This window comes from Carettochelys insculpta, chromosome 3 (assembly GCF_033958435.1).
Source record: "Carettochelys insculpta isolate YL-2023 chromosome 3, ASM3395843v1, whole genome shotgun sequence".
In the NCBI taxonomy this organism is placed as follows: Eukaryota; Metazoa; Chordata; order Testudines; family Carettochelyidae; genus Carettochelys; species Carettochelys insculpta.
In genome coordinates, this window is record NC_134139.1 from 41,939,686 (window position 1) to 41,955,268 (window position 15,583).

The following is a 15,583-nucleotide window of genomic DNA, read 5'->3' on the forward strand; positions in this document are numbered from 1 at the left end:
TAGAAAAGTTGTTTTAGAACAGAGATAGAACCAATTGCCATTTTCAGTACCTTAGATTTTTATTGCTCTCTGCATAACTAGAACATTGAGCAGCAAAGAGGATATGTTTGTAAAGAACAGATCTTGCCAAATATCATTGCTTTTTTGATTGAACTAACAATGAGACAAATATAGATATATTCCTTCGATTTCATTATAACATTTTTATACAGAATGTCAACTTGTTCTCTGAAATCTGCATGAGCACTGATATGTTGATTATCCACTTTATAGAAGACTAAACAGAGGTAATAACTACTGTGTTGTATTGGGCTGTCGGGTAGGGCTTTGTGGAACTGATTCCTCTCAGGTCTCTGTGTCCCCAGGGTCCACACACACACCTGCCTTTACTGCTGCTGTTATGCCTCTCTGGGTTCCCAACATACTTTCTAGCTTCTCTATTCACTGTCTGCAAACTGAATGGTCATTGTTTTCCTGTAACACTGCTCTCACAGCTGCCTGTGCATCCTGCAACTTCATTTGCAGTGTAGATAGCTCCATATTCAGGCTTCCCACTGTGTGCTTTAGTTGTTCACATTTTCCTGTCTTTGCTTGTAGAGCTGTTGCATTCTGTAATGCTGAAGCTGCACTGGCATACTCTGATGCCTTATACTGAGCCAGATTGTCCTTCACTATAGTCAGCTCGAATTTATAATCCTCCAGTTGTCTTTCTTGGTGTGTTACCAGGCTGGAGAGGTTAGTGACAGTTTTCCACAATGCCCAAGCTGCTGCTGCTTTGACAGCCTTTTTCTTTGGTTTTCGTTTCATGCCATTACAGAATGCTTCAAATCCTTTATAAGCAGAATCAAGGGCATCCCTCCCCTGGAAAGAATCTTGTCCCCATGGGCAAGGGCCCCGTTCTGCTCCTGGTCCCTTTGCTTGGTTTCCTTTCTCTCCTGTTCCTGCAGGGTGAACATTTTACCGTATGTCACGGTGCCAGTACTATTTTGCTTCTGCTTTTGCTGTGTTAAGCTAGATCAATTCGGTCCAAACGACCTTAGGCTACCAACTGATCATTCAGTTTTATGTTTAGGGTAAAATATCAGGCTGATAAATGGGAAACACACCTTAGTTTACCTCCTGTTGCACTGGGCAAGGACTTAAGAGATCTGTTTTCCATTGTCAGCTCTGCTGCTGAGCATCTGTGTAACCTGCGACCACATTATGCCTTTTTATGCCTTTGTTTCTTTTCTCCCCCTTTGCCTGTCTCATCTAAACAAACTATTATATCGTCAGGGCAGGTATTCTCTCTGATTGTGTGTACAATGCTTAGCACAGTAGAACCTGATCTTGTATAGGACCTCTAGGCACTATAATGTTAAATAATGTATTTGATGTTGGTAGTAAATTAGGGGTTTCCATCTTTATGTTGCTGGTAATGAAAGGGGCTTAGCAATTTATATTTAGAACATTGTAATTCCTTACACAGCAATGTATGGGACATACTGTGATTTTTGATCAAGCATGGAAATACTAATGTGAAATGGACCATTTCCTGTTGGTGAAGGAGACAAGCTTGCACAGAGCTGTTCTTTGGGTCTGGGAAAAGTAATCTAGGGTATACTAACACTGCAGGAGACAGCCACATCTAGTCCATGCCAGCTGACTCAGCTGTGTGGGGTTCAAGCTAAGGAATTGTTTAATTGTGGTATAGAAGCCTCAGACTGGATCCCAGGCACTAAGATTCTACATGGTGGGAGAATCCCAGAGCTTGGAGTGCATCCTGATCCTGTGCATATGAACTCCATTTAAACAGGCCCTCAGCCCAAGCTCTGCAAACCCCAAGTGAGCTGGCACAGGTAAGACAGATCTGCATAACTGCAGTGCAGACATACCTAGAGGCCACGTCTACACTAGTACCTTCCTTTCGGAAGGGGCATGGTAGTGAACGAGTTGGGAAGATGGTAATGAGGTGCTGCTGTGAATATGCAGTGCCTCATTAGCATAACAGCAGCCGCATGCAATTCAAAAGTGACGCTTTCAAATCATGTGCCACCCATGTAGACGGGGCCTTTTGAAAGGACCCCCTGGACTTTGAAAACCCCTTCTTCCGAAAACCAAATATGAAGAAGGGGCTTTCAAAGTCCAGGGGCGGTCCTTTTGAAAGATCTCTGTCTACACTTGCGATGTGCAATTCGAAAGCAGCACTTTCAAGTCGCATGTGGCTTTCATTATGCTAATGAGGCACTGCATATTCATGACAGTGCCTCATTAGCATCTTCCCAACTCGCTCATTACCATGCCCCTTCCAAATGGAAGGGGCTAATGTAGACGTAGCCAGAGTGTTGCACTAACTACAAGGTGGAACAGATTGTTTAGCAGAAATAGTTGACATATTGTAAGAGAAGCAGTGAAGTGGTCTGTTAATATCTCTGTAATCATACAACAAAAAAGGGGTTAATTGGTTACAGATTTTTCTGCCAAGTCATACAGTCTCTTCATTAAGTCGATGATTGTCAGTGTTCAGTGAAGTTATGAATTTAGGCTTCCAGGTTTGTTTTTTGAAGGTGTTGTGCAAGTGTTGGGAACACGATTGCCAGCTGAAAATCATAGTAGCCGTGTTTCAATTCCAAGACAGGATAGAGGAAGCAGAAGTGTCAGCTGTTAGTAGTCTGAAGGAGACGGATGCATTTAGTGGCAGGAAAAAACTATAATACTGAATTAAGGCAAAGATTTTAAATGTTTTCAATTAGCAAAAGAAATCCTGTCAGTTTGAAAGTGTCAAATGTCAATTTCAAATGAGTTAAAAGTTTTTTTTGGGGTGCTATACCTGCTCCACAACTAAGTTACTAGTTTTTGTGGATTGACAATCATATTTTTCTTTAAAAAAAATCTCATAATCATGTGAAAGACCAAAATTACCTACGGAAATAGTGAAAATAACTGTTCACCTTGTGCATTTCACACTTTTTGCAAACTGCAAAACAGAGATGAATGTTGTTTTCTGTAATTCCTTCTGGTGTGTTCTTAGGTGTCACTTGCAATAATAGTAGGTACAAAATGTTCAGATAAGTATGTTTGTTAATCCTCTCTCTTTAATATTCTCACAGCGGCCTTCATTCTGCCAGCTTGAATTCACAATATGCGTTACAGTACTGTAATCTCATTGCATGATTACATAATATGATGGTATTCAGCAAATATGGCATTATACTCAAATAAATAAAACTTTTCTGTATTTGGTGAGAATATGGTATGTAGCATGTTTTAGTATTGTGTGGCATGATTATATGTAGACCTTCTTGAAATACATTAGTGCAAAGGTCCAAAGATAAATTTGTTGATTGCCATCCATCAAAATCTAAAGAGCCTGAATCTTTTGACCTATGGGCCGTGTCTACACTAGCCCCAAACTTTGAAATGGCCACACAAATGGCCATTTCGAAGTTTACTAATGAAGCACTGAAATGCATATTCAGTGCTTCATTAGCATGCGGGCAGCCGCAGCACTTCGAAATTGACGCATTTCAGCGCTTCATTAGTAAACTTCGAAATGGCCATTTGCGTGGCCTTTTCGACGTTTGGGGCTAGTGTGGACATAGCCATGCTGTTAAATCTCCAGCCTTAACAACACATTACAAAAGGTTGTTTGCATACGTTGTATATTACCATTATGATGATAAAAGCCAGTTAGATTTCCTTATTCTTGACCTAAGGACATTTTTAACTTTAGATAATACTGTTGTTTTAAAAATTACTTCAAGTCCATATGAACACTTAACCAGAGCAGAGTAAGCACCGTTTTTATAATACTCTGTTCTTACAGTAACACGAGTTTGACTGTCTTAAAACTGCCTTAACTAATCTGAGTATTCTTGCCTCATTGCTCATAAATCAAAAACTAGTGGTTATGACTCAAGATAGTTCGAGGAAAATATTGCTACACATACCACCACGTAAAATTGTTCAAAATTAAATGGTTTTTAATTATTCTCTGCTCCCCCAGTTATTTAGACTGTGGAAGTAGTTTCTTGTCTTTGAATTTGTTTCTTTTATCCTGCCCCTGATGTTTCAAGTTTCCAATAAGGACGTGAACTGAATTTTTTGCTTTAAATTAAAAGGCAAAAATGTAGCTGTCAGTGGGTTTTTTTGTTTTTTTTAATTTGCGAAAAGTTTCTGGTAATGAAGGATTTTATTTTCTTTATTACTTAAAGTTTTGTGTTTCTGTGTTACACCTGACTTCTTTATTTGCTTTTGTGTTCTGCTAGCATTGGTTTGAAAGCTGGATTGCTCTGAGGTTTGTGTCTTTCAGATATGAAATAGGAATCAGAAAAATGTGAAGGACATGTCTTGTTTTCCCACTTTACATAATATACAGGGTACACAAATGAAGCTTAGAATTTGGAACTGTCATCTGAAATTTTCAATACATATTTTAATATTTCACTGCATGTTAGCACTTTCACATTTTCTTGAATATTCCATAAAATTATAGCAAATTAATTCCTCAGGGTAAAAATATGTAAAGTGTAAAAACACCATTGTTTAAGACATGATCTTTGGTTAGTTCATTTCTGTGTAATAGTGGTAGCAGCATATTTTTATCTTAAAGTTTTCTTTTTGGGAAGAGGGTTGCAGTTTAATTTAATCATCAATTTCTGTTGTAGATTTTATTCACTGCTTTTATAGTTTAGAACTAAAGCATTCTTCATGTTTGTTTACTATACCTTATAGTATGCCTGTGCACGTTGTGTTCAATGAGATTTACCTCTATATATTTGTGGTTTTTTTCGCAGTTCTGTGTCCATCATGAAAAGTGCTGCTTTACTTCAGAAGTAACCATACTTCTTCCTGTGACAAGAAGCTTCCCAGAGATAGTTCATAATATTTTCTTTTCAATTGACACTGTATCTTAACTTGTATGTACTTACTTTTCATGTCTGTTTGGATTTTTGAGTATGACGACAGAACTTATGCACTTTTAATTTGATCATGCAATGTACTTGAGCATAGAACAAACATTATATGGTTTTACTCATAAGCATTGGTTTGGCTTTAAAAACCTATTTTACATTTTATAGCATGTAGCAATCCTTCCCACGTATTACATTGCTGGGGAAGGAATACTGAACTTTAAATACCCTAAATAAAATTAGCTGATAATTTTAACTAACCAGCAGTGTTTAAAAAAAAAAATAAAAACTCCCATTCTTGCATCAAATATGCAAAAAGGATCATAGCCAAGCCTGCACTGAAAGATTCCATTTAAGTTCTTCAGTGGATGCTCCAAACCAGTCATAGTATAAACTGGCACAGAACTCTGTTTTTAAAGCAGTAACTTGGGCTGCTTCTGCACTCACCCCCTCCCATCGGAGGGGGCATTGTAATGAGGCAATTTGAAGCAGGTTAATGACGCACTAATGTGCATATTCAGCACGTCATTAGCATAATGGTGGCCAGAGGAATTTCAAAGTGCAGATTTTGAATCGCAGATTCATGGTGTAGATGCAGGCATCTTCGAAATAAGTGCCCCACTTCAACATTTCTTTCCTCTCACAAAACTAAGTGGGAATAAAGGAATGACTAAGTGGGGCACTTATTTCGAAGCTGTCTTCATCTACGCTGTCAATCTGCAATTTGAAGTCTGCACTTCGACATTCACATGGATGCCATTATGGTAATAAGATGCTGAATATGCACATTCATAGAATCATAGAAGAGTAGGACTGGAAGGGACCTCGAGAGGCCATCGAGTCCAGCCCCCCTGCCCTCATGGCAGGACCAAGCACTTTCTAGACCATCCCTGAAAGCCATCTATCTAACCTCTTCTTAAATATCTCCAGTGATGGAGATTCTACCACCTCCCTTGGCAATTCGTTCCAGTGTTTGATCACCCTGACAGTTAGGAACTTTTTCCTAATTTCCAACCTGAACCTCCCCTGCTACAATTTAAGTCCATTGCCTCTTGTTCTATCCTCAGAGGCAAGGAAGAACAAGTTCCCTCCCTCTGCCTTATGACACCCTTTTAGATACCTGAAAACTGCTATCATGTCCCCCCTCAATCTTCTCTTTTCCAAACTAAACAAGCCCAATTCTTTCAGCCTTTCTTCATAGGTCATGTTCTCTAGACCTTTGATCATTCTCGTTGCTCTCCTCTGGACCCTCTCCAATTTCTCCATTAGCCTGCTTCAGATTGCCTAATTATCATGTCCGAGTGTAGAAGCAGCCTTAGATTAAAACAGTAATTTCAGACACCTAACAAATATTCTGAAGCTCTTCAGAATAAAGCAACAGAATATTTGCTCCCTTTATTTGCTACCTAGTTTATCTAAACATCAAAAATTAAATAATATTGCTTAGATTCACCACTTTCAGTGGTTCAGTTTTTAATAATTAATGTCTATTGGGACCTGATATGTTCCCACATTACTGCAACTATTTTAATACTCACATTAAATATTTGGTCATTTAGTCAAATGCTTTATAGGCTGCAGTATGTACACTCAGTGCCCTTTAAGCCATGTGCAGTGTTTTGAGAAATGGTTATCCTAGATTCTAGGCATATTTTTATTGAAACTTTTGTTATCATATACTTGTATGATATTATGCAGATTGGTCTCTTGTAACTCCCTGTCTGTGAGAATGGTACCTGTACATCAGTGCCATTGATGGGAACATATTTTATAAATCACATTATAGATCTGTCACAAGACTTTGCCAGTCTGACAGTCCAATGATGTATGAAAAGAAGCAAATACCAGTTAAAAGAAATAATTGTTACTTTTTTGGTTTGATTCCTTATTTATTATATATGTATATTATAGAAGCTCCCAGAGAGAGCCATTCTGCAAATACGTAGGAAGATACAGTCCTGAAGAGCTTATAATCAAACATTTTATAAAGAAATTGTTTGTGTTCCCTTATGTTAAAATGTCAATGATGAAGAACCTGTTTTAGAATAATTTTCACAACATAATACTTTTTTAGAATATGCTTATAAGTAGCACATACAATATGAATTCTTCTACTTGATTAGCAGAATATATTGGCTGGGTCTACGCTAGCACCCCCTTTCGAAATGGGGATGCTGATGAGACACTTCAGGATATGCTAGTGAGGAGCTGCAGTGAATACACAGCACCTCATTAGCATAATGGCAGCCGCGGCACTTTAGAAGTGCGGCTTTCGATCATGCGTGGCTCATCTACACGGGGTACTTTTCTAAAGGACCCCGCACACTTCAAAATCCCCTTACTCCTATAACCAAATAGGAATAAGGGGATTTCAAAGGGTGCAGGGTCCTTTCGAAAAGGACCCGTGTAGACGAGCCACGCGCCATCGAAAGCAGCACTTTCAAAGTGCCACGGCTGCCATTATGCTAATGAGGTGGTGCATATTCATTGCAGCTCTTCATTAGCATATCCTGAAGTGTCTCATTAGCATCTGTCTTTTGAAAGGGGGGTGTTAGTGTAGACCCAGCCATTAGGTTTGAACATGACCCTCTGTGACTCAGTAATGCATTTTTCCTCTAGGTGCAGTTCTAGTATTATAATTGAACTTCAGCGTTATGTGTCTGTTGTGCCTGTCTTATTTTGCAGAATTTTCAAAATTCAGAATTTACAGCCATTACACTGCTTTGTCAGAAGTGGACAACCTGCTTAGGCAGGATAATTGCTAAGTATTATTTCAACTGTCAATGAGATGCTTCTTTTGCTACTGATCCGCTTAAGTGGTTACGTTTCTGAAGAAATTCTTGCCTGTTTTATTCTTTTTCTTTTGCAGTTCTTCTATATTAAAAAACAAACAAACCATTGTTTCCTCTGTTCGTACGTTGTGAATTCAGGTTTGCATTTCATTTCGTGGTGTTTTGCTGAATGTAGTGTTTTCCTGTAGAAATTTTCATTTCAACCTATTGTCCTCTAGTGTTCAACTAAGGGTACATCTATACTTACTGGAAGATCAATGTGGTGGAGGTTGATCTTCTGGGGTTCCATTTAGCATGCCAAGTGGGGCAGTGTGAAATCAAAGAATCAGGGCTCCACCGTCAACCCTCATACTGCTCACAGTCATGAGGAGTAAGTTGCTGAGAGAATTTCTCCTCTCAACATGCATCTGTGGGGACAGCAGGAAAAATCGATTTAGGATACATTGACTCCAGTGACACAATTCACATAGCTGGAGTCGTAGATCTTAAGTCTGTTTTCCACCATAGTGTAGACCTGGCATAAGGGATAATCCTGTTCCATTACATCAGCATAGAAACTGATCAATGGGTTCAAACCTAGGGAGAACCATTATTTATTGACAAGCCAGATGTACTTAGAAGTGCTTCCTGCTGCTAACTGGTCTGAAAATGAATGCCTGAATACCTGCAGGGTACTGAGCACTCTGGCCCTGATCCAGTAAAGAATTTAAGACAGTAAATTGCATGAGACTACTTTTGTCCTTAAAGTTACACAGGCTTACGTAGATAAAGGCCAGAATGGTCAGTACCTTATAGGAAAGAGCCCATTTGTGACTGGCATTTTTGTGTGCATTCAGTGAGACCAACCTGAGGACAGTGCTGTTGATTTCAAGGACAAAGTTCTCAAAAACAGCAGAATTGAATGGTGGTCACACTGGGCATTATAGTTTTTGTTAGAGGGAACTATAACATCATGAGGGAGTGGATTGACCCCAGAGGGTTGGGAGAGTAAGAGGCTAAGCTGGCTGCTCAGATTAAAATAAAGACAATTTATATATCAGGGATTGAGGGAGTTCCTGTCTGGCTACAGAGACTGGAAGAGGACAGAGCTGCGGGAGGGCCCCAGGTAGTGTCTCCAACAGGGGAACCCTGGGAATACAGCCACATACCAGGGCTGAGACTACTTATAAAGACAGAGCCTCAGGCAGGGCTAGAAAAATCACTTGAGAACCACTTGAAAGGGGTCACCAGAGGACAAGGAAAGTAGACATGCGCAACCACAGGGGGTGCTCATGAGAGGTGGATGTTGACCCCCATCTCTCTCTCACAGTTCAGACTTGAGTTCGCCGTTGCTTCATCCATCTCATGGGCATGAACTTTCATGTATTGGAGTCAAGGTACCAGGTATGTCTTTTGGCACATTCCCTGTATGTCATTCACCATCAACCATCAGATGCATGCAACATTTGCTCCAGAGTAATTATGTAGATTTGTAAAAAGCATATGTAATGTAATGTCAGGATGTTCAGATCTATGCATATTTATTATTTCCATACTTAAATAGTTTGGAGGGGTGCTTATGGAATCCACTGTACTCACCACTTTGCCATTTGTAAGTGATTTCAGAGTATCCTATTTCTAACATTTCTGTGGGAAACTTAAACAAAACCATATATAGGCTTTTTACCTCATGTCTTGGTATTTTTAAAGTTTTCTTTATTTATTGTAGCAACTGAAACATCAATGAAGTTATTTTGGAACTGAGGTGTCTGCTTAATATACAGGTTGAAACACCTACATCCATCATTCTCTGCTCCAGCAACAATGCTTATTCAGCAGGACAAGGGATGTCACTGAACCAGAGAGCCAGACAGGAACGTGCAACCTGAGTCTTCTGGCAGCCTGGGGACAGGAGCAGCAGTGGAGTCTGCATCCCCCCAGCAACCCCCATGAGAGAGCAGGCATGCAGGGCTAGGGCAGGCTTTCCCCCATAGCCCTGTGGGGATGGGGTGGAGCCAGCTTTCCCCCACAGCACCATGGGGCTGGGGCAGCTGCATAGGGTCGGAGCTGTAGCCCCAGCATGGGCCTGAGCCAGCTTCTCCTAGCATCCCCAAGGCAGAAGGTAGGGGAGCAGCCCAGTAACAAGAGAAGGGGTGGCAGCATGGGGGCCATGGCAAATTCTCTTGCCTGGGACTGGTCAGGTCCCGACCATGCTGACCAGGGAGGTGGAATCAGTAGTAATGATTTTGGTGATTGCTAATCCTGGTCTTGTTTTGCTGAATACAACTATGGGGAGCCAGCCCAAGGGTGTGTGCCTGTTTCTTAACCTCTGAAGTCTGTGGCTGCAGAATCAAGCCCTATGAGAGGACAAGTGAAGAGGACTTTCATCTGGGAAGATAAGGGCAGGCAGTTCTCTTGTTACCATTTTTCTCCCTGGATGAGAGGGAGATGGCAGAGTGTTGTGGTTCTCTGCATCTCCTTTACCACCAAAGGGGAAAGATTTCCCCCTGGCTTTTCTGCTCCTCTGGTTCTCTGCTAAGTTAGGAATGAGTGGGGGAAGAAAAGTCCCTGTGAGTTTTTCCCTCTTTAAAGAAGTGAACAAATGCTATCAGGTTTCCCTGTGTACCCCTACTCCTGGGTGGGGGGGAGCGAGTGAGATGAGAGAGAGAGAGAGAACAGGGGAATGATTGGCTAAGAATAGTTTGCTAGGGAGAGCAGAGGGAGGCTGGGGAAAGCAGGGTGCTGGGAAGCATGGGAGAAGAGAATAAAAGAAATGGAACACAGGCAGAGGAAATATCAGAAAAGTGTTGGAAAATGTAATTTGTCTTAGAATTTTAACATTGTAGGAAAACAGACATTGCCCCCAAAAGTGCAAAGAATACATCCAAATACACTATGTAGCTGGAGCCTCCTAAAAATGTGCTTACCTATGGAAAAGTTCCTGACAAAAATCATCTGCCTTTCCAGATAGAATTGAATTTTTAAGTGTTCTCTGTGCAGTATTGTTGCAGTTGTGTTGGTCCTTGTGTAAATATTCTGCGTATACCTTGCCAATAGGAGCTTGGCACTGGCCAATAGGAGCTGAAAATGGTTAATATGCATCCAAACAGTGAATAAATTTGCAGCCTGTAAGTCTAAATTGGCCTTGAAGTGGTGCTTGAAATAAACGTTACGCAAGTTTATAGGAAAAGTTGTGCACCTCTGGATTCAAGATTGAGGTACCTAAAATTAAAAGTCTTGGTTAGAAAATTTGCAAGATACATATGGTACATAATGTGCAATTACTCAAATTTAGGTAAGCTAGTTTTAAAGCAATAGGAAATACATATTCGTCACTTTGCCAGAATTCCCTTGCTCCTAGATATTTCCAGAGAAGTGAGGGCATGACACCTAGTGCCGTTGCTGACAATTTCAGTGTACTGCAAGGATTTCTTGAATTCTGAAGGATATGTGCTTGCTAAAAATTTTTAATTTGGGGCCTAGCTGGGAGCCAAGACATCTTAACAACTAATTGGCATTACATCACCAAGAATCAGTGCTCAGTAAAGAAAGCTATTTGTCCCTTTTCCCACTTCTTGGGATTCAGATGATGGAAGTACCTACTTTGTGGCTGGAATAAAATGACAAACTAGTTGAAATTCAATCCCTATTGGAAATGTTCTCATTGTCTGGGGCAAACATCCAGAAAAACATCAACAATATCATCAGCTGTCTTCTACTGAAGGGCAGTTAGTCTTACTGGATCCTCAGCTGTTTCTAGAGCTGGCCAAGAATATTTCGTATGGTCTACACTAGGTCTGGAAGTTGTGACCTTTTCTTTGGGATATCACCCTAGTAATTCATGCCTTTGTGGCCTCCAGATTGGATTACCTTGACATCGTCTCTGCTTTAATGCTCCCGGAAATTACAGCTAATGCAAAATGTGGCAGCTTGTGTGTTTTGGCAGTTGGTAACAGTGCCCTTCACACCTGTGTTGATCATCAATTGACAGTAGCTTCATATTAATTTCCAGATCAAGGTGTTGGTTTTAATTTAGAAAGCTATAAATGATGTAAGTCATGGGTAGCTCTGGGGACTGCCTTTCCAAATACAACTCCAACTGTGGCAGTTGAGATCCATTGCAACATTTTAATAACCCCCTAGTTCTGTCAAGAAGGCACTGAAGACAATGTTTCTTAAAGTGAAATATCCAAACTTTGAAATGTATTGTCCCCATAGATCCACTAGATCCCAAACTTGTCCTCAGAGATCCACCAGAGCTCTGCAAAACTCATCACCCCAGCTTTCTCTGAGAAGGTTTGCTTTATTGGATTTTGGGGCAACCTTAATCTTAATGGATTTGAGAGAATTTCCTATTTTGCATTTGATCCTAATTAGTGTCTTTAATACTTTGCACAAGTGTCTATTACTTATAAATTTCTAGATTTAGATGCACATTCTTGAAAGCTTTCAACATTTCTATCACAGAGTGCCACAGGTTGAAAAATATCCAAAAGAGGCATAGATCTGAGTCAAATTTATTTGTATTACTGTACCTCAAAGGGCCTATGTCAACTGAAAGCACTTTTTAAAAAAAAATCTGGGAAAAACCTGTGAAATTAATGGACATTAAAATGGTAAATGTCTGGCTTAATATTGGAAGTTAAAACATTACTTGTTATTCATTACCCTTAAACTTCTCAAGTTCTTTCCAAATTAATGTAATATATATGAATGTACTCTCAGGAGATTCCATAAAGCAAGGCTCATAATTAGTAAGAAGCATTAAAGATGTTTGTTGCACAGATTGTTATCCCATTTCTTAATATTTCTGTTCTAAAGCCAAGAAAATTTAAAGCATTGTTTGCAAATACTTTGTGTTTGCCGTTAAATCTAATCTCTTGTCCCATTGTTCAGATTCTTCACTCTCGACCTAACTCAATATCTTCATCTCTATTCATTTATGCCTTTTGACCAATGGTGTCCTACTCGTTCTCTAAAATAGTACAAACAGCACTGATTAATAAATCTCATGAAGCAGGGAACTAACTGTTACATTTTTTCTGACTGACGATTCTATGATTCTAGGCTCATTGCAAGTGTGCAGAGTTTTTTTCTCTTTAAGTGCTAATGTTTTCCTCATGTTTGTTACTCTTGCTTCACACTGGATTTTAGTATTTTTCTGTGTAGTCCCTTTGCGTATTTGCCTTTGTTGAAATTTCATTCAATAAAAATATTAAATGTCAATATAGCCTTTTATTTATTATAAAATTCTTACTACTGCCAATGTAAGCCAGTTTCTTCACAGAGTCAATGGTCACTGTAGAAAACATTGCACAGGATAGAAAAATGTGATTAATGTATATGTAAAAGTTTTTCAAGTGGTGCCCCCATGGATGCTTCACTGTAGGTGTTGGGCTTGCCCAGCACCACAGCACAGAGAATTCCACACAGCAGTATTGAGTGGGGCTGTGCATGCTCTGTCTCTGCACATGCTGTCCATACCACTAGGTAGCATGTGCAGCCCTGCTCTCTTCTCAGTTGCTTCTTCGCCGCCCTTAGCTGCACACAGAACAGTCTCTCTCCTTTCCCTCAGTCCCCTAGAGAGGATTTAAATTATAGGCAGTTCTTTTAGATAGATAGATGTGGTTAGCTGATATTTATTAGTTATATACAGTTAAAAAAAAGAGAGGACCACAAGCAGGGACTTTTCCCTCTTGTCATTTTCACTTCATGTTTAGTCAGTTTCCTGACGCAGCAGCCTGGGTGGGGAATAAAACAAAAAACAAAGAGGCTGACAGGAAACTACTACAACAGTACTAAGAGAACAACAGGGCACTGGCCGGTTTTAAAAAGCACTTGACGTGCTGGAACACCAGGCCTGCACCTGACAGACATTTGGAATGCATCTGTTGCCTTGGAGAGGCACATATTCCAGAACCTTGCTCTGAATGCAAAAGTTTAACTGCCAGAGTGAGGAAAGACAGAGCTCAAGCTCAAAATGTTCCTTTTTGACAAAGCTCTCCAGCTGTGTTTAGCGCCACCATCTGTGGGAAGCATCCCTTGTCTCAGGGATGCCCCCCCACTTGCCTCTCAGGACTCAGTCCCAGCCAAAATTATCCCCCATATGCTCCTTACCCAGAGTGAATATGGGAGACAAGCCAGGTACTTTGCTCCTGCAAACTAAGCCCAAGCCTGCTTATTCTAAAGTCAAAAGCCACTCTGTGCTGAAAGTGGCTTCAACACCCAAGGTACTGGCTGCCTCTGAAGCTGCACTGCAGCCATTAACAGTGCCAGCAGACTCTGCAGGAGCTGCCATGCTGCCTGTGCATCAGGCACTGGTGGAATTGCAACCAGCACTGGTGCCGGATGAGCGTGCACTGCTGTGTTCCCCCCCAGCACTGGGGCAACAAGCGCTTAACAGTCAGCAGCATGAGCGCTCACCGGCAGCACCGGGAAGGCTAGGGCTAAAACAAATGGGTTTCCTGCAGGTTAACTCACTGAGGGAGCATTACATTACAACCCCCAGCCCTTCTTCACAGACATGACATAGATAAAATACGACCATTACCATAGATCTCTGGGGTACTGTCACTTACCTCACTGTTATGGATCAGCACAATACAGGGACCGTTCACCTAAAAGGGCTAGTCAATTTCATGAAGCCCCTTTCTCTCCACATTTGGCTAGACCAAATAGATATTATGACTGTAGAAGCACCTTTTCTTCCCGTCATTCATCCCCATGTGATAACCAAACAGCATGCTTGCCACTATGACCATCACCATCATCATCACTCTCATGAACGATATTATCCAAGGTCCTGATTACCACCATTGCCCTGTTGCCATATCAACCCCCTAGGGCTCATTCACGACACTCCACTGCTCAGACTTCTGCTGTGCTATCAGTCTCTATTCATGTTGTGGGTCATGGGGAATTGTACAATACACACCTGCTGGATGAAAATGAATGATGACTTGTCCCACATTTGCCACCAGCTGCTTCAGCCAACTCCTAAGGGGAAGCTCTTTTGTGTATTCACTACACATCTGATGACCTGAAACAGTTCCAAAATCTGTTTTTAGAAGAGTGGCAATCAGTCAAGAGGTTGTATTGGAAGAAATACCTGAGAAACAACATAAACTTCTAAAGAATTTACAACTCCCTACTCCTGCAAGACCAGCTCTGCCCCTGGATGAGGTGATATTGGAGGCAGCAAAGGACATCTGGAAAAATGCCACCTCAGCCACAAACAAGTGGGCAGAGAGAAAATACTTCGTCCCAGCAAAGAACATGGACTTTTTATTTCGGAACCCACAATCTAACTCCTTAATAACAGACGCTGCCAATCATAGATCAAAGTCATAATTATACAAGAACAACCTCACTGATAAGTAGTGCAAGTGCCTAGAGTTATTTGTTTGGAAGGTGTACTCATCCGCTACCCTCCAACAGCATTTAGCCAACTGTTCAGCATCACTAGCCAATCGCTATTTTAATAATTATTCTAAGCTCTGTGAACTAATCCCTTACCTCCCTAGGACAAACGATCCATCCTGAAAGCTATTGAAAGTTAGAGCTGAATTACAGATGTTTAGTGTCAATAGATCTCTGACTCAACAGCAAGGGAAAGTGTACCATCTGTACTCTTGATTACAAGCACGTAACCTTCATTTTCTTAAGCTCTGCTCACTGTCCTATATCAATGTATTTGTGATCCAACATCGTCATGATAAGAGTATCTTTATTGTATATCATTTAGCAGTGGAATAATTATCAATATTGATATTTATATTTGTACTCTACAGAGTAAACACACCTTCAAGCTACTTCTAGATTCATGCAGACACTTACTTGCACCAGTTTACAGGTGGTTTATATTATGAAGGTTCCATTTTCAACCATAAGAACTAAGCTCTTGATTATAAATGGAAGCTT

General features: G+C 40.6%; 2 protein-coding genes across 3 annotated transcripts in view; both read left to right on the forward strand.

The window, feature by feature from the left end:
- The window catches only part of FEZ2 (fasciculation and elongation protein zeta 2), a 67,965-nt gene extending 62,513 nt beyond the window's left edge, over positions 1-5,452 (forward strand). For both annotated transcript variants that reach the window (XM_074989677.1, XM_074989678.1), the window contains one exon: positions 4,776-5,452. In XM_074989677.1, coding sequence (XP_074845778.1) covers positions 4,776-4,792 — 17 coding nt within the window. In that variant the 3' untranslated portion in view covers positions 4,793-5,452. The remainder of the gene's footprint in view (positions 1-4,775) is intronic.
- An 8,339-nt stretch (positions 5,453-13,791) lies between these two features.
- The window catches only part of LOC142010136 (maestro heat-like repeat family member 5), a 78,649-nt gene continuing 76,857 nt past the window's right edge, over positions 13,792-15,583 (forward strand). The window contains exon 1 of the mRNA XM_074988399.1: positions 13,792-13,893. Within this exon, the coding sequence (XP_074844500.1) occupies positions 13,792-13,893 (102 nt within the window). The remainder of the gene's footprint in view (positions 13,894-15,583) is intronic.